The 20,120-nt window shown below is 44.8% G+C and overlaps 1 protein-coding gene across 2 annotated transcripts in view; it reads left to right on the forward strand.

Moving 5' to 3' along the window:
• The window catches only part of SPMIP6 (sperm microtubule inner protein 6), a 310,448-nt gene that overhangs the window by 202,143 nt on the left and 88,185 nt on the right, over positions 1-20,120 (forward strand). For both annotated transcript variants that reach the window (XR_011280602.1, XM_069626836.1), the window contains exon 6: positions 7,143-7,335. Coding sequence is in view for 1 of the 2 variants with exons in the window: in XM_069626836.1 (XP_069482937.1) it covers positions 7,143-7,335 (193 nt within the window). In the remaining variant the exon portion in view is untranslated. The remainder of the gene's footprint in view (positions 1-7,142; positions 7,336-20,120) is intronic.

A 20,120-nucleotide genomic window follows, 5' to 3' on the forward strand; every position in this document is an offset into this window, starting at 1 on the left:
GCTAGTTTGAAAGCCCTGAAAATCCCGAAGACTTGGATCATCCTGACTAACTAGTGGAATTGACCAATCAGCTGCACTGCCGCTGAGATATAACAATACAAAGGCTACCTTGGCTTGATCGTTTGGGAAGGCTCCAGGTCTGCATAAAAAATGCAAGCGCCATTGGTTCATAAACATGGCAAACCTTTTTGGATCTCAGGCAAAGCGTTCGGGTGGGGCTAATGGAATATTTCCTGGTAGGTTTATTTGCACAGGGTTACTCGATAACACAGGAGCTGGATTTCCCCCGGAACCAGGTAGGGGTGCTTGTCCAGCCTGGCTTTACAATAGTTGCCTAGCAAGGTCATCAGTTTGCTCCTTTGACAAAATCAGTTCTCTCCTAAGAGCATTGGTTTCTTGACGGGCAGAATGCACTTCAGCCCTCAGTTCCCCTAGTAATTGGGCCAATTGGTCAGTCTCTGAGGTATCCATAACTCCCGGGTGTGAATTTGTGGGTAGGCTTTGCGTTCTGTTATGCTCACCTGGCTCCCACAGAGGCGTCAATCTGAGCTGGACAGCTGCGGTCTCCACCAATGTGACGTGTAGGGCCGAGATGACGGACTGGACTGGCCCACCTGGCTTCATTTGCTTGGCCCGTAGGAATATTCCTCTGCAAATGGAGAAAGGGAATTAACCACCCGTGGAGTTGAGCGTAAATCCCCCCACCCCCGCTGTTCTCCCCACAGATCACCTTTGATGTCCCCTCTTTGATGTCCCCATCACCTTTGATGTCCCCTCTTATAGTCTCACCTGATGGTTTGAAAAGATGAGCTCTCCATCCTGCATTGAGCACAGGGGCGCGTTGATAACCAGTTGCTCCACTGGCTCAAAGGAATTGGTGAGTTCCAGAACAATATTGACTCCGAAAAGTATGTAGTTCGTAAGAGTTCACATGTCTGACTTTCACTCTTGTCCGATTCCTTGCAGTTTGCAGCTTGACCCCAGCGAAGAGTTCCTTGTGGTAGCTGACGAAGTTCAGGTAAGGATTTGGCTTATCTTACACAGTTCAATAAAATAAGGCCAGAATGTAACTTGTGGCTTGCTCCCTTATTCAGGTGTGGAGAGAAAATATGAAGTTCGGGGAAATAATGCCTCCGGCGGTAAAATTAGGTAAGTCTATTGTGGTGAGAAGAGTTCCCCTTGTTTGTCCCTCCATCTCACCTTGTTGTCCTTTTGTTTCCCTTAGGGGCCGGAGTACGGCAAGGATGCAATGGAGACTGCGCCGACCCGTGAAGAGGAATAGTAACCCCGGCGGTAATCAGGTAAGTCTATGGGGGTAGTTACTATTGCCTCTGTTTAGTCCCTTGGTTCACCTTTGCTGTTCTTGTGTTCACCTTGGTGCCAGAGTGCGGCGGGAACGTGCAGAAGGATGCGGTGGATCATGAGGATGCTGCGAAGGCCGGTGAGTTCAGCGAGGTGCTGCAGCAGGCGAGGCGGCACGCGTAAAATGCTTCTTTCTTCCAGCTCCAAGGCGCGGTGGATCCGGAATTCAGGTAAGGATCGAAGGTCTTGCTCTTATTCTAACCTCTTCTCCTTCTGTTCCTCCCTTTTTCGAGGAGCTGCAGACTCAAGGCGGGCGTTGCAGAAGACTGGATGCAGGCTTGCAGACACTGTGAGCGTTACGCTGCTGGATGCAGAATAACGCGAAGCGTGTGCTGCTCTTCAGGCGTGGTTTAAATAGCCTCCAAAGTAGTCCCAGGTAAGTATTCCTCCCCAGCCCCACCCGAGTAAAAAATAGTCCCTAGGTAAAATAGTCCCTTCCAAGCCTCATTTGGCTTGGAGCTCTGCAGCATGGTCTGCATCAGGTAAGCTTGCAGCATGGTCTGCATCAGGTAAGTTGTACTCTATGAGCCTGGCACCTATGGCGCCAGGACTATCTCTCCATATGAGCCTGGCGCCATAGGCACCAGGACCGCACCCAAACAGCCCCTAGCAGGGGTTTTTGGGCTTGCTCAAAATAACTTGATGCCTGCTTCCAGGATTGCTGGACCTGGTCTGGTTCCCCGGGGGTAGGCATCATGACATCCCCTTACGGAGATGTATGTTACAAGGGAGACTGTAAATGCCTATGCAATAGACAAGGGTGTTGGGTCTGTACGGGATATCCAAGCTGATGCCACGCTAGAAGAATCCAAGAGGTGGGCTGAAGGCTTGGGGAAACTCGATGATGACGGGTGTTGGGTGGACATAGTTGAAGGGAAATAGCTACTCCCTGACGCGTATGTAATGATGATGGTTATCATGGCCCATGGTCCTACGCATCTATGTGCCCAGAAAAGAAAATGTTAGAGAACGTTTGGGTAAATGACAAAATTTCGAAAAAAACGCTATGTTCAGGATTGCATGATTTGCCTACAACACAATGTGGGAAAGGGGACGGCAACTCCAAGGGGAAGTGTAGGGCCACCCTCTGTCCCCTTCAAAGTCATCCACTTTGATTTTATTGAAATGGAACGCTGTAATAATATGAAGTACGTATTAGTGGTCATCTGTGCTTTTAGTAAATGGGTTGAGGCTTTCCCTTTCAAAGATGCTTCAGCTATGATTACGGTGAAAACCATGTTAAAAGAGTAATTCCCACGGTACAGGCTACTAAGAGTCATCTGGTCAGACAATGGTGCACATTTTGTCGCTGCCGTAATTCTGCAGATATGTGCGGCATTACAGATCAAAAAACGGTTCCATTCGGCCAGACATGCTCAGATCGCCGGACTAGTAGAAATACACAATGGTATCATCAAGAATAAGCTCACTAAGACGTGTGCCGCCACTAAATTAAAATGGCCGGACGCCTTACCGATCGTGTTATTAGCCATGCGTACAACCCCTCAAACTAAGACTGGGCTCTCTCCATTTGAGGTGGTAATGGGGAGACCTGCCAATATCTGGAACCTTCCTAAATGTAGATCTTTGAGAGATGTTGAAAATGTATTACTTTCAGATTATTGCAGCCAGTTGACTTAAACCCTGTATTTGATTTATCACCAGGTGCGAGAGGCTTTACCTGTGCGATACGAGGGCCCGGGCCACAGCATACGGCCTGGAAGCTGCATGCTCATCAAGGCATTTGAGCGCTCTTCCTGCCTTGCACCTAGCTGGCGGGGCCCATTCCAGGTCCTGTTGGTCACACAAATGGCGGTGCGGGTTTCTGGAAGAAAGAACTGGATCCATGTGTCGCACGTCAAGAAACTTCTTCAACCAGTGCCACACGATACAGAAGAAACAGAACCCCTCGCTAACGCTGCAACCAACGATCCCAAAGCAGTAGATAGTGCTGAGAGTGTATCGGAGAATCTTTCTGAGCCTGTGAGGCTTGGGATACCAGCCATTTTGTCTCCCCACTCTCCAAAAGTTTTGCTTCCGGAAACTGCTGTTTCAAATTCGGCATCTTCACTTGTCTTCGATTCGTTGCTTCCAACGTGAATTGACGACATATAGTTTCCGGATCAATCAGTACCGGGAAAAGCAAGGTACAATCTGCGTCCAAGAAAATAGACTTACGTCACGGTTTTGCTGTGCATCTGACAGACTTACGGCACGGTTCGGCTGTGCATTCAGAGAAGGAAAGATCATCAAGGGCTTGTTTTTGCCCACATTTGAGAAAGGGGATTCTGTTGGCTAGGGTTGTGGAAGGACTCAGAAGTCGCGCGGCCGGGAGGTCACAAGCTAATAACTCTGGAGTTTGTCGTTTGAAGACTACAATGCCTGCCACCGCTACCGCTCGTATGGGTTTTGTAAATGATTGTGTGACCAACCGGGACAATGGACAATGCACCTGGGCCCCGAAAACGTATTGCTGTATTTTTATAATGACATTTGGTTTTAAAATAGTCACTGTCCTAGGCTTATGGTACCTCGAGGAAATGCATCCTTTAGAATCCTTCTTACCGACTGAAAATGTACCTACTGTTCCTACTCCTTTCGTACATTTGCAGACTTTGTCCCCTAGGGAGTCCCAGCATAGACAAAGGTACCAAAATAATACTCTGCTACTTATCATGAATGCTATGCTTGCCATTTTTAATAAGTCTAATTGTTGGGTCTGCTCGCATTTACCGCAACACAGGGATAAGGGGCTAGGTTGGTATATTCATCCTTTGCCTTTGACAACTGCTTGTTATGCTTCTCTTAGAGCACTGTTCTTTGGCCGTTGGAACGATAGCATCTCAGGAAACTTTGATGGCACTAATTTGAATAGCTTTGAGAAACGTGTTCTGACTCCCCTGGGATGCTCGCTTTTCGCAAATAGGAGTAAGCCCAACGTTGCTTCTATTAGGCCTTCTGATAGACTGTCTCGTCCTTTCCAATCCTTGATTTCCTTTAAGATGGCTCCGATAGGCAATAAGGATGCCATGCCTCCTTCTTATACTGTTTACCATAGCCCGATTCAGTTTCTTTCTGCATACAGAGGAATGGTACTTAGTCAATGGGAGCTTTTAAAGGTTGTGCCAACATTGCAAATTTGACTGAGGAAGACAGACCTTTGTATGTAGGCGAACCTGTCTACTTTGTTTGCGGTAATGTAGCATTTCTATGGTTGCCCAGGAATTGGCAGGGAACCTGTTATTTAGGGATCCTGTTACCTGGGGTGTTTATAGCTAGTTCAATAGAAGTTTCAAAGGCTCGTCCACGGCGGGACGAGAACGGTGACACTCCAGCACAAATCTTGGGAGATATAGCAAAATCAGTTGTGCCATTTTGGGGGCAGATAGCGAATTCCAAACATATCAGAAGACTAGCGAGAGTACTGGAGAGAACCATCAACCGGACCACGGACATACTCTATAATATGACATTAGAACGGAAAGCGATAAGACTGGTAGCGCTTCAGAACCGGATGGCATTAGATGTCATTCTGGCTGAAAGTGGTGGAGTGTGTAAATTATTGGGGTCCGCTTGCTGTGTTTTCGTGCCAGATTCCTCCCCAACTATCTTCAAGGCAATACAGAATCTGCACGTCCTCAGTTCAGAAGTGCATGTTCCTGAGGGAAATTGGGATCTTAGCGCTTGGTTCTGGGACTTCTTGCGATCTTGGGGTTGGAAGGTACTTTCGGTCTTACTGATCATTTTGGGAATTCTGTTGTTCCTTTGTTGTTGTATTCAGTGTCTACCTAGTATATGTTCGATACTAGGGGTATGTTGCGCACAAGCAATAGGTACGATAGGACATAAAGTGTATGCCCCGGATAAAACTTCCAAGGAAACATGTTAAAAGAAATTTTAGCAAATGACCTGATGGCAATAGATATTTCTGACAGCAATTCAGGGTGCATGGACGATGATGCATGGAGTTATTTGGTTGGAGATCCGAAGTAGTTTAGCACTTGGCATAGGCCAAAAGGAGGGTTTGTCAAATGAGAAATTATATTGTGCCTCCTATTGCAACGAATATGTGTATATTGGCCTACGCCAAGCTGCTTGTGAGCCACTTGCGAAGAAATCCGTGTTGCAAGGTCCTGACCTTAAAATCAATGTAAGCTGCCATTTTAGGTCAATCCGCCATCTTAGGTTCGCTCTGTAAAGTCACCTTGTGAGTTAAAATGGTAGATGATGTCATTCCGAAATACAACATGGCCGTCTTGACCTCTGTGTGTAATTAATATGTAACTTGCCTGCAGGCCACTTGTTGAGGTCGTGAACTGAGACCTTGTCCTTCGTTAGCCTGTGTGCAAAGGATTACTTGCGTCAATGAAACTAATCCGCGAGCATATGTTAAGAACAATGTATTCAAATACTGAACTGAGAACACTTGTTTAACTACATTGTATTAATGTTTGAGAAGACCTGTATGGGAAATCCCAAAATACACAGTTGCTGTGTAGGCTTGTTGACGTATGTATTAAAGGCAAACTATTTACATGTGGATATGCGAACTCGGCATGAACCCTAGATCAGTAATGTATTAGAGGAATATTAACCCGAAGTAGGGTTGGACATCATGTTCGCAAATGGTATAAAAGAGCGACAAATTCTAATGTACAGCGTCTCTCACTGAACACACTGAACCACGCTGGAGTTCATTGTGTTGTACTGAGGGCTGATAGCTATCTGTTACTTCTCTTGGAAAACTGTTCAGTATAAAATAAAGTTCTTTGTATGTTCCTTTGTAACCCGTGTTCGGTGTATTTCCTTTTGGGGTACTCAGCCTCGATATTTTGATTTTGTTTTCACACTATTAGTATTGGTACTAATGGCTATACGACCCTGGGCGGCGGGCCAATACCGCCCAAAATAATGCCTCCGGGGCATTACCTGGGGCGGTATTGGCCGGCCACCTCGGGTCTTATTGCCACTTTATTGACTAGGTTTATGGTAATCATGGTGTAAGAACAATAATATTCCCATATGGAGAGCTTCAGTGCAGGGTTACACTCTGATGGCTTCAATCGGTAAGAGGAGAAGGAGGAAGGGCCATTTCCAGTATGGGGCGTGTGGGAGCAGTTTTGGATGTTTCCTATTATCATATAGTCACTACAGGAATGTATGGGTTGCGTCTACGTGAAAATTAAGAATACCTTAATGCAAAAGTACATGGAAGCAGAAGTGAAAATTATAAACTAGAATGCTCATTATTTTTACGTGATTTTTACGTGACATTTATTTATGAACACTCATATTAACTAATGCCAGAGTAGAGACATCATTATCTTAGCACAATTTTGTATGTATCACTTTTCTTCATTAAGATTTCTCGATAACCTCTTCAATTCTTAATTCTCTTTCTTTTTCTCCTCTTTTGGGACTTTGTCCCTGAGCCTCTTCATTGTGGATTGGGATCTGATAGTTGGTTAGGTGATTTTTTTGCGTTCCTGTAATGTTTTCAGGTGGTAGGCGAATGGCCCACCTTTAATGTCCATGTCCCTACACAGTACCAAAATCCAGGCAAGCTTAATAGAATTATAAAAATGCTCAGCATATCAATAACTATAATGTGTACACCGTATGTCACCTGTGATGCTGCTTTTTAGATGCTAAGCTGGTAGCACATGACTATGTATGCAGATAGGTGGCTCTCAGTCACATGATCATCCACTTTTGAGGATCCAGGGACATGCTTTTAATCGGTTCTGTGTTGCTCCTTCTAATTCCCTGTCTGGTTCCAGATAGAGGAGCTATTGTCAAGATGCTGGACACCTTAGAGAAGAATCGCTCGGGTCTTACTGGAGGATGGTGCAAAACCGGATACTGCAGCCCGTCCTCTGGACGTACCTTCATGATGAAAGGGGTAGACCCTCGTGTGGACCCTGCACCAGCCACCGAAAGACGACTGAAGCTAGTTATGAGCAAGATTGCCAGGTAATCAAATAGCCTTTGCCCACTTAATTAAGGACATTTATATCTAGAGATCAGCACATGGCTGTTATCATACATGCAATGACCTTCAAGGTATTGATTAGGTGTTCACTTCCATGTCTCATACAACATTACAAATGGCAATACCAAAATGTCTCAAATGGGAAGGAAGTGTTGAGCGAGTACTAGGGAGCTCATTAATTATGTTGCTTAGAGATGTGTTAAGTTTGTGTTTTTTATCCCTTATTATGTACTCTCTTATAGGGCACAAACATGCCACTGACGTGACTTTGTACTTTAATATTTCCTAGAACAGGGGTCTGCTACCTTTGGCTCTCCAGGTGTTTTGGACTACAACTGCCATTAGCCCAAGCCACCATAGTCAATGGTGAGGGATCATGGGAGTCTTTGGAGAGTCAAAGGTTGCATACGCATGTCCTAGAATCAAAACTAAAGACCTCATTACAAGTGTGCCAGTCCAGTAAGAATCCTGTAAAAATGTCAGTAATTCCGGCTCTGGCATTTTCCTGCCCCGGCACACTTCAGTTTTTCCAGTGGAGGCCACAGATCAGGTAGATCAGGTGCCTACCGCAAATAATTGTCAGAATCACTGGCACTACCGGTGCTGGCGATTACGGCGATACCATCCCATGGAGTCTTATATGACTCCATGGGCATGGGAACTTACCGGCCATCCGCCACCCATAATATCACGGTAATACCCGGATATCGGGCGGGGGAGACGGTAAAGCAAGTTTGCCGGTAGCCCACTGGAATTACCTTCGGGACACCAGCAAACCTATAATGAGGGCCTACATCTTGTTTAGATGCAGTTAGTTGCTCCAACCGCAGTTAGATTGGGCAATGGAGAGCAAACAAAAGCCAATTTGCATGTACATCTTTGAATAGAGATTCCCTGGATGTTGTACATGGGATAAAGTGCCCCCTTTATAAGGAACTCCCATGACTTGCAATACAATGTTTACTTATTGCATGGGCCAGGTTATTCCTTATCCATCATTACCAGTCAATATGTGGTCTCTTTCTCACTATTATGCAAGAAATCCTGCAGCTGTTGATTTGCACAATTCAATGTAGAATCTATACTTTTTGGAAAACAAGTAGTTTTATGGAGTCGTTCTTAATGCTTTTACTTGCACCTGCACCCGACGTCATCCACTTCGGCTTCATCCTATTGGCTACCGCTGGGTGATGTGATAAGTGACATGAACCTCACAATTCAGCAGCAGGTAGACGATGCTCAACTTGTCCTCAAGATCACGAGGGAACAATATATGTTCTGCCTGGCTGAAAATCTAGGAAAAATAAAACACTCAATGTCCCTCCATCGCATGAAGCTAAACCCTCTGCAAACTGAATTCCTAATGATGCCTTTGCCACATTCCAACCCCCATCCAACATTCCACACACATCCCCATCCAACACTCAGAGTTCAGGATTCCTGCAAATCTAGTTATGGATGTTTGATGTTGATGCTTGAACGATTTGTAATGTGCATAACAATAGAAATTGGAGTGGGCAGAATCAACTGCATCTGGGTGCTCTTAGCTTTTAAGGGATTTATTGAAGGATGCTAAAGTCTCCAGGGATTGCATTGGAAGGGGTAGGCTGTTCCAGATTTTGGGGCGAGAAGTAAGACGCCTGCCGCCTCGAGTATACCAGCGACTTGACGGAACAGCAAGGATGAATGTGTTGGAAGATCGAACAAACGGGAAGGCTGGTACAATAGAATACGTTGGGCCAGGTGAGGTGGGGCCAATCTGTGCAAACAATTAAAAATTAGGCTTTTGACGTGGATGGTATATCTTTGGGTTTTGTTCTGGACACCATCATTCAATTAGATATTCCAATCAAAAACAATTCTCAATTCTAGCTCACGCTACTGGGAAACCTAAAAAGCTCACTAAAGTTGGACATCTGGTCAGTGATAGAAGCAACATCCCTTTTCAGTCTGGACTATAGGAAAAGCCAGTAGCTGGGCCTCCTGAAAATTAGGGAGACCAGATAAAAAAAGGGACAGGCAATAGACATAGAATTAGGACTACAGTAAAACACAAACAGGGCTCTGATAAAACGGTAGTCCAACTTCCATGTTGCTGGACTGTTGCGTGGGGATGTGTTCCAGCCACACTCCTCTCATTGGAGGAGAGCAACCAGGGAGGGGAAGGAGATAGAAAGGGGGGTGCGAAAAGCCATCATGCATAGGAAGAGTAGCGCCAGGCCCTGGATTTCCGGATTTCTGAATTGGATACGGCAAAAATCGGGACAGCAGCCAGCCATCCATCAAATCCCGGGACGGGGTTCTTTAAGTTAAAAAACTCTCTGGACCCTGGGGCGGAGAGCGATTTCTCAGACTGTCCTGGGAAAACCAGGATATCTGGTCACCCTACTGAAAAGCCACCTAGCAATGGTGTAGGTCCTACAACATGGCCCAACCCATCTGATATCTGGCACTTTCTGTTTAATCACATGACTCCTGCTCTCCTCCCATTACAGTGGCTCCCAACAGAAGATCGATGCCAAACAAACAAAACCCTGCACCTGCAATCCCTAAAGTGCCTGGCGAAAAAGCGTCTGATCTCGGTAGCCTGCAGGCGCCACGGAGCACAGAAGTGACTCCGCAAAGTTCAAAATGTACTACACTCTTAGAAAGTCTTTCTCAGGCCATGCTTCGAGGACCTGGAATCATTTTCAGGAAAGGACTGAAGACTTCTCTGTCCAAGAAACATTTTACACACTGGAGCTAGTCCAACACTTTGCAAGCTCTTCATGTAAATCAATACCATTGCTGGATTATCTCTGGCAGTTTAATGGTGGTGCCTGCTTTGACACTGTTCCTGTTCTGTCTCCTCACACCTTTCTTCTTAGATGCAGCTTGTCTCACCCCTCATTTACCCCTTCCCAGTGGCTGAGCCAGGGGAGGTTCAGGGGGGGCATGCGCCCCCCGTAACCCCACTGCTCCACAGTGTGCCCCCCCAGCCTCCCGCTGGCACACTATTATCTACCCTGCACCAAAAGCTGACTCCGCTACTGCACCCTCCTCAGTCCTCCCTCTGCTCCAGTGGTGGTGTAGACTTAACTGCTAACTACACCTGCTTCGTGCCATTCACTTTCTCCTCCTTTTTCGCTCCCCTGGCCACATCTACATCATGCCACTTAACTCCCGGATATAGCATTTTTTTATAGGGCCTATTTTCTTGCCCCCTGCCTTTTTTGAGGGCTTACCAGCTAGCTTGCATGCAATAGATGGTTCTCTCAGCAGCCATGCAGACATTTTTTTTACACACTCAAAACCTCTTGTGACAAAATGACTACTGCTCTGCAGCAGTGCAGGAGAGAGTAATGGCTAAACCACCTACTCGGCCATACTGACTAGGTGGCTGCACTACACTTTAGGCGCAATATCATAAATTGGCTTGTATGTAAGGACACATGAGACATTTGACTTGTCTCAGCCTTGTCAATTACCCTCCCTGCCCTATTGTATTGTTTTTATTATGTATATATCAGTGTAACCGTTGTATTTTACTGAACTGTAACACTGTACCTTAAGCCTAATGTATTCTTGTCCGTCCGGGCAAAAGCGCCCAGATACCTTTGGGTTTCGGCGTGCAATACAAATCAATAATTGTCTTGGGAGGAAACCTCAGCATCAACGTGCTCGCCTTGGAAACAAGACGACACGCAGCAACTAAGGTTCGATCCCCGGGTCCGCCCTTAGAAACCTTGGGGTATTAAGCGCGTTACAAATACGCAACTAGGAGACATGTTCATGTAACAGCACCTCGATGCCCCCAGGCTGTGTGAGCGCTTTAAAAATGCAAATAAATAAATAAATAAACAAATAAACAATACCAGTGAACCAGCAGTGTTCTCTATCATGAAGACATAGCAGACGCAGCCGAGAGGGTATACCACATTTGCCTTTTGTGGTAACATGAACTGAGGGCAGGCTATACTCTCCGGAGGTGTGTGAAGTGATTTCAGTAGCAATCTAAACAGCAATCCAGTTTCGAGCTCTGTAAAAAGCAATGGTTACAAATGAGGATAGTTATCTCGCGAGACTGGGCACACGCAGCTGTTTATGCATATATTGTTCAGACTATTGTGCGGGTTATCTGCCTTCATACGTTTCTACCAGTCATGTTTTTCTGCTTCTGCGTGTAGCGCTCTGATGCTTGTTTGGGACTGTCCCATGCTATAATAAAATCAAATCAGTATTGTCACCCAAATTGTTAAGATGTTTTAAAAACATGTAATTACTGCTCTGTAGTTTAAAATGAGAGGTGGCTGGCAGACAGGTTCTTAATGTCTTGCACTGAACTCCACCAGTCTAAACGCAAACATACTACCATAAATGGCTTCTTAGCAACCTTTTTACACTTCAGTAAGGATGCTGTTTACTAACTATACTGTAATAAATGGGATAAACACGTTAAGGCTAGTGCAAGTCAGAGAAATGTTCTGTAACGGTATGAAGGCAGCAGGCGGAGTGCCATTATACGGTCCAGCATCTTGCAGACGAGCTGCAATATCTCATTTAGGGGTATTTTATCCCTTGTAGTACATGAGCATGCGAGTGTGCTTTTTTCCATCTTTTTTTCATTTCTTGGAGCTGTCATTTGCCTTGTATTATTGTATTCTCTCCTTCAACCACTCTTTGTTTGGCACTGCACCCTTTTGACATTTTAACTTTCTTTTCATCTTTCCACTGCTTCTTTCCATCCATCTGTATTTCTACCTCTGCAGTTTCCTTTTTCCATTTACTGGTTAACTCCTGAACAAAGAGAATTAAAAACATCTACTTGGATCACAGAGATGCACTGGCATGTGACTTCTAACAAATCACTCAAGGATCCCTAGAGGGGCAGGTTTTGCAAATTATTATCATTATTAATATTATATTTATGGAGCGTGGACCTTGCTTCGCGAAGCAAGGTAGTGCTTTACAAGTCATAGAGGGAAGTACAGAGCAAGGGAAGTAGGTTGCAAGGAATCATTACAAGTGAGCGCTGAGCTAACAATAGGGGAGAGGGATGGCGGGCAACTTGGCAGCTAAGCATGTACAAGTAACTGGGGGGTGGAAATACGGGGGAGCAGATTGCCCAGTCTCAGGTAAAGTGGGGAGTGGATAGGGAGTGACCCCAAGTGTTGAGGGTATGATGCCTATACAGTCCAAACATGCCGTGTATATGTCAGAAAAGGTGAGACGCCAGCATGTTAAGGATCCTCACTACTTGTCACTCTTGCGGAAGGAAGAAGATGGGTCGGTCAGAAGAATGATGAAATTGAAGCAGCAAAAAACTCAAGACTCAAGTCAAACCGCAATCTGGAGTTAGTGTCATTCCCTTCGCTTCCCCTATAGAAGGGGAAGTGGGGAGTCGATAGGGAGTGACCCCAAGTGTTGAGGGTATGATGCCTATACAGTCCAAACATGCCGTGTATATGTCAGGAAAGGTGAGACGCCAGCATGTTAAGGATCCTCACTACTTGTCACTCTTGCGGAAGGAAGAAGATGGGTCGGTCAGAAGAATGATGAAATTGAAGCAGCAAAAAACTCAAGACTCAAGTCAAACCGCAATCTGGAGTTAGTGTCATTCCCTTCGCTTCCCCTATAGAAGGGGAAGTGGGGAGTCGATAGGGAGTGACCCCAAGTGTTGAGGGTATGATGCCTATACAGTCCAAACATGCCGTGTATATGTCAGGAAAGGTGAGACGCCAGCATGTTAAGGATCCTCACTACTTGTCACTCTTGCGGAAGGAAGAAGATGGGTCGGTCAGAAGAATGATGAAATTGAAGCAGCAAAAAACTCAAGACTCAAGTCAAACCGCAATCTGGAGTTAGTGTCATTCCCTTCGCTTCCCCTATAGAAGGGGAAGTGGGGAGTCGATAGGGAGTGACCCCAAGTGTTGAGGGTATGATGCCTATACAGTCCAAACATGCCGTGTATATGTCAGGAAAGGTGAGACGCCAGCATGTTAAGGATCCTCACTACTTGTCACTCTTGCGGAAGGAAGAAGATGGGTCGGTCAGAAGAATGATGAAATTGAAGCAGCAAAAAAGTCAAGACTGAAGTCAAACCGCAATCTGGAGTTAGTGTCATTCCCTTGGCTTCCCCTATAGATGGAAGAGAAATGCAGCGGAGCATGAATGAAGAATGCATCCCAAGTGTACTTTTGCTTCTTAATAGGAGACCTTTAACGCATAATTAGCTACTGTAATTGCACAGTATATTTCTTCACGCAGCAGCTGGTGGATGGCGATAACTAGCAATGGTCCACGATTTTCTGGTGATGAATTTTCAGCCATTCGTCCTCTTTGAGGGGATGAGAAAGTCTGGCTTTCTGTAGGCCCCTCTCCCTACTCGATTCGTCCTCTTCGTTTCTAGGAACGGCCCTCCTAGAACATTTGAGATCTTGAGGGGAAGACAGTGTGCTACTGTCTTAACTTCTCTATAACCAAAAAAGTGATGGGTGGAAGGTTTTAAATTCATCTGAACCACTGGCACTGCTCTGGACAACCTTCCACAGCACTGTTTTTTAGCCCGTCTGCGCAATTGCAAAAGGTGTCCAGCCAAATGCAAATAAGTCAGGTTCTGTCCCCATTGAGAGCAACCCTGCCCGAAATGCTAGGCCAGGTCCTCTCTGCACAGAAACATAAGCAACCTCAGACATGTTTTGGGCTTGTTGGGACTCATCAGTGAAATGAAGCTTGGTTTCCTATAGTGCAGTGAGCAAGGTACCCCCCTCTGGGCATACCTTCTCTCACATAGGGAGACAAACTATAACCACAAACAAGTGAGGGGTGGAAGGTTTTCAATTAATCTGAACCACTGGCTCTGCTCTGGGCAACCTTCCACAAGAGAGTTTTTTAGCCCGTCTGCTCCATTGCAATAGGGGTACAGCCATATGCAAATAAGTCAGGTTCTGCCAACAGTAGGAGCAGCCTGCCCGAACTGCTAGGCCAGGTTCCCTCTGCACAGAAACACAAGCAACCCCAGACATGTTTTGGGCTTCTTGGGCCTCATCAGTGAGGTGAAGCATGGTTCCCTATGGCACAGCGAGCAAGGTATCCGCCTCTGGGAACCCCCTGTCTCAGATAGGGAGACAAACAATAACCAAAAAAGTGATGGGTGGAAGGTTTTGAATTAATGTGAACCACTGGCGCTGCTCCAGGCAACTTTCCACAACCCTGTTTTTTACCCTGTCTGCGCAATTGCAAAAGGGGACCAGCCAAATGCAAATAAGTCAGGTTCTGTCCCCAATGAGAGCAACCCTGCCTGAACTGCTACGCCAGGTCCTCTCTGCACGGAAACACAAGCATCCCCAGACATGTTTTAGGGTTGTTTGGCCTCATCAGTGAAGTGAAGCTTGGTTCCCTATGTTGCAGTGAGCAAGGGACCCATGTTTGGGCATACCTTCTCTCACATAGGGAGACAAACTATAAACAAAAAAGTGATGGGTGGAAGGTTTTCAATTCATCTGAACCACTGGCACTGCTCTGGGCAACCTTCCACACCACGGTTGTTTTGCCCGACTGCGTCATTGCAAAAGGGGTCCAGCCATATACAAATAAGTAAGGTTCTACCACCAAGGGGAGCAGCCCTCTCCAAACTGCTAGGCCAGGTCCCCTCTGCACGGAAACACAAGCAACCCCAGAAATGTTTCGGCCTTGTTGGGTCTTATCAGTGAGGTGAAGCTTTGTTCCCTATGGCACTACGAGCAAGGGACCCACATCAGGGCATACCCTCTCTCACATAGGGAGACAAACTATAACCAAAAAAGTGATGGGTGGAAGGTTTTGAATTAATCTGAACCACTGGCACTGCTCTAGGCAAACTTCCACACCACTGTTTTATAGCTGTCTGCACCATTGCAAAAGGAGGCCATCCATATGCGAATAAGTCAGGTTCTGCCACCAGTAGGAGCAGCCTTGCCCAAACTTCTAGGCCAGGTCCCCTCTGCATGGAAACATAAGCAACCCCAGACATGTTTCGGCCTTGTTGGGCCTCATCAAGCAAGGTTAACAAAGAGGCCCTTTGTCCTTTTCAGATCTCAGACAGGCTTTCTACGTAGTGGATAGGCCAACATTTTGAAAAGAAATGGTCCATTCACTTTTAAGGGCTATTCAATAATTTCACAAACCGCACAACGTTATGTCAGAGGGGGAGAAACTACCATTCTACTCCGTGTCCAAAGAGGTGTTTGCCAGGGATGTGATCCTGCCTCGTAGAAGCTCAACTTGTATATCGATATGGTAGTCAATGTGGATATGGAGAAGGACCTTGGCTCAACAGTTCTGGTGGAGGTGGGGACGGCGCATCCCTATCCGGCTCTACGCGGAGGATGATAATCTGGCATCAAGAACAGCAGCAGGACATAGACGCAGCTTCGGAGATTTTCACACTTCTGTTTAGATCACCGTTTAGAAATGAATGAGGGGAAATTCAAGGCACTGAAACTAGGTAAAGGGACAAAGCCGCCAAACACCTTCATTATGAGTAGCGGTAAGGTCAAAGTAGTAAGGAATTTTGATTATTTAGGACTCTGATTTTTCTAGCACCAATATCTGGGTCGAGTAATGTAAAGGGCCAAGGAGGCACTCAATCATGTAACTAGAGCGTGTCGCACATAACATGCAATTTGATGTTTCAGTTAATATTGAAGTACTGCAGGTTGATACTGCTACAGTGGATATGGGTGAGAAATCTTGGGATAATCTTCTACCCATGGGCTGACACCAGCAGAAAAGACTTCCTTTAGAAAGTTGCTTACTGTGCCAGAGAACGCGGCAGTTATTGCATTGAGGGTTGAGCTGTGTATGCCGGTATTGGCTGATACAAATTAGTTTAAGAGCTCTGCTTTATTGGATTAGAAGGGAATATTCTGTGTTGGGCAAAAGTAAAAGGGACATTTAATCACTTTGGTATCAGTCAGTAATTATTAACGATAAATTGAAATTTAAGGCGGCCCACTGAGATAAAGCAAATTAATCGGTAAAACAGAGGCTGCCTTGAGCCAGGTGTGTGGAGCCAAATTTGATGGTGAGGAGGGATATGGGCTTGAGAGATACTTGACCAAGATTAGCAGCCCGAAGGCAGGGCCCTTCTTCTTTCGATTGTGGTGGGTTCACGTCCTCTTGAGCTGTCTAGTAGGTATCTGGTGAGGTAAGTGACCGGAGCAACACTTCTGTGTGTGTGTAACAAATTAGGTGGAGACACTAGCACATTTTTATTTTTTACTTTTATTCTACTTGCTCTATTCTAACATAAAGAAAGCTGGCCATGTCCACTGTTTAAGGCTAAAGGAATCAACTTAGTTGGGGAGTTAATAGCACTTGCATTAATATTAGCTAAAACCACAGTACAAGCAGGGTAAATCAATTCGAAACATGGTCTTCTCACACATGACCTATAATTGGAAGACACTGTCTATTCATTGGCTCCAAACTGTAAGTGGTTTCAACCCAGCACTCCAGCCTAGTCAATGCCTAGCTGTAATGCCCAGCTGGAACCCTTATTTATTTATATTTATGTCAAAAGTTATTTTATTTCTGGATTATGTCCCCTTATATAATGCCCCTCTCTTTGAATCCCCCCGTCTCACTGAACCAAGAAGTAGGTTTTTTTTGCAAGTTAAAAGATTTATTTGAAGAATTGCACAATATATATATCACACTTTTATGAATATGAACAATATCTAAATATCACACTATTATGAATATGAACAATGATCAGCAATGGGTGATATCACAACAATCAACAATCTCTTTAATCAATAGGAGTATGGGTGAGAAGAATAAGGTAGCAGAGAATAACTTTATGTGGTTCAATGAATGCAATGAGGTGAAATTAATGCAGCACAGAATAAACTTGTATGAATTCAATCAAAGACAATGTAATCACGCTTTCCCCCTGTTACTACTCACTCCCCCCTTATATGCAGTATGAAGACATGGAATGAGGGCACACAGGTTTCAGGAATAACAATCAACAATTGCAGTTTCAATCCGGATTCCCCCAGCAAGCTTAGAGAACAGGAATGATTTTAAACAGGTCAAATGCTTTTGAATGTAATATGAAGTTATGGGAAAAATGCTAAAATGACTTTAATTCGCTGAATTGATTCAGAACTAGTGAGAGTTGCTTTGGATTGGTTCAGGTAGACACCAGCAATGATTGTTGAATGATTATCAGATTGAAAACGAAATTCAGAAGTTGAAAGCAAGAAATAGCTATTTTTATATGGAGTGAAATTGAGCCAAATGCAAATCGCGGCAAACCTTTCAGCGCACGTGAAATGCGATTACAGCAAAACCTGAAGTGTGGTTCTTAGTTCGTTTGAAAGCTGAGGATGTTTGCTTCAAGTTGACAGTTATTTTTCGTCCTAGCATGTACGGTTCAAAAGTTACAGAGGTTTTAGTAAAGGTAGATTTTTCTCAAAAGAGTGAAGATTTCAAAATGAAAAATGCGCTGTTGAAGATTTGGAACAAAGGTTTCTTAACATTAAGCGGCTATGAAGATGCAAGATACCCGAACGGTCAGCCACCAGAACAGGGCGCCTCCGCTCTGAATTTTGCCCGCCGAGAAATTTGTCTTTCTTCTGAAAATATATTTAACGCAAAGATGATTATCACTACAATTATCACAGAAGTATATCGATTAGAGAAGGATTCAGGATAGACAAAAGAGAATCTATAATGCAGTCTGGATTTGTTGGAATGGGTTGGATTGGATTACTTAATACTAAGCGATTTGCTATGGACAGTTCTATGCTAAATACTCACTACTATGGCTTTGGAATGGAATAGGCCTGTCAAAGATATGGTCCAAGGTTTGGCTTGGAATTCGCTCGCCACTGGACAGGTCTCAGGCGCTTGGTTCTGCTCTCAGCAAGGCACTCTGGTCTGCACGGCCTCCTGGACTGGATCTGACTGGTTGGTTCTGGGTACAGCTCTGCTCTATTGATCTGGATCTCAGGGTTCTAGCAAGGGTTTTTAGCCAGAAGCAGCCAAAACAGCACAGCCAGGCTGTTGAATTGGTTAGGCCCCGTGGAAGGTTGGGGTTAAATCAAGTTGCAAGATTTCAAAGGCCAGCTGAGAAGGGTTCAGCTTTTTGGATTGGGCCTTTGCTTCAGGTTTCTGGAGTCTGGATAGTTCTGGAGTTTTCCTGTAGGGTGCTTTGCCAGTGGATCAGTTGATGAGTGAATGTGTGTGTCTGTATCTGTCCTCAGCAGTCCTTATGTATGTATTTCCCAAGGGGGTGGGGAGGCTGATTATACTATGCCCAACCTTCTAAGAATCTGATAGGTCAGAGAACTCCCTCTCCCCTGCTTTGAGAAGGGAACAATGTGTCATGATGTGTCAGAGTGACACTGTGTTTATGGTCCAGAGAAAAACCCTCCCCTTTGTTTTTACCCAGAAAATCTATTTTTCATAAAAAACATATTTCCAATATCTCCAACTTGTTAACAATACATATTTACATTACAGATTAACTAAGGTACGTTTCTGTCAAAGTCTCATCTTCCTACGAGTTTTGGTTCACAAATTACAGTTTTTCGCGCTTTTGGTTGGTTACACATTGTCAGATCTGTACACTTTTTTTACATACATGCACATAACATCCGAGTATATTCCTGTACATTTTCATATTCCTAGCATTATCACAATTGCTACAATCTTAACATTTTCGTGGTTCAGTCTCTGAACATTGCACAGATTCCAGATTAGTTTTAAACTCTGAGCGACCTTTTCATTTTAATAACCTCCAAATTCCATATTTTTACCAGTTCGGCACAATTGCTATAAGTCTTTTTCTCAAACATACAGTTACTTCAGTTTCAAATCCAAATTTTCAGTCTGGCCTGCCTCCAAGGCTTGGCCAAGCCAGAGAGTAACATTAGCTTGTTCCTGCCTGTGCTGATTTCTGCTGACGCCCCAAATTAACATTTCCTTTCAGTTCGAGAAACCCATTGTCTCTTCTCATTAGTATCCAAATGAGAGATCCTCTCCTTTTGATGGGAAGGAAAAGGGTGGTGTGTTCTCAGTGGGGGAAAATATCTTTGAAGTTTAGCTGAATCAGGTTAACTTACAGTAAATTGTGACATTGTTCTTTGTGAAATTTAAAGTTAAAAATGTAAAAATAAGCAAACATATCTTCAATTCCAGTCTTTTTCAATGTGAAAATTAAGTAGTGGCAACCTATATTGCCTTTAGTTTAGTTTAGTTTAGTTTATTTATTTGTACCGCGCACCGAACCCTGGGGTAGCTGGGCGCCGGAGACTTAGAGACAGTTACAGCATGGCAAAAATATACAATACAGACTGTGATAAAACAACAACGGTGTAGCAGACCGGGTTACAGGTGGTCAACAGAGGCATGCAGAGAGGAAGTGCATTAAGCAGCGTTTTTGTTGGAAAGCCATGTTTTCGTTTTGGCTCTAAAAGTCCAAAATGAGGGTTCTGCTCTAAGGTATGGTGGCATAGCGTTCCATAGTTTGGCAGCTAGGACCGGGAAGCTGGCGCCACCTGCTTTTTTTAGGGAGAATTTGGGAACGGAAAGGCAATGTGCGTATGGTGTTCTAGTTGGTCTAGTTGAGGTGTGGTTGTGGAACTTGTCTGCCAGGTATTTGGGTGCGTCATTAGAGCGGCATTTATGGACGATGACGAGGGATCTGAGGGTGATTCTGTCTCGTACTGGGAGCCAGTGAGCATCTTGTCTGAAGCTGGAGATGTGGGCGTTTCGTGGGATACTGAAGGCGGCTCTG

The sequence above is a fragment of the Ambystoma mexicanum genome, chromosome 6p (assembly GCF_040938575.1).
Source record: "Ambystoma mexicanum isolate Mex_15411 chromosome 6p, UKY_AmexF1_1, whole genome shotgun sequence".
NCBI lineage: Eukaryota > Metazoa > Chordata > Amphibia > Caudata > Ambystomatidae > Ambystoma > Ambystoma mexicanum.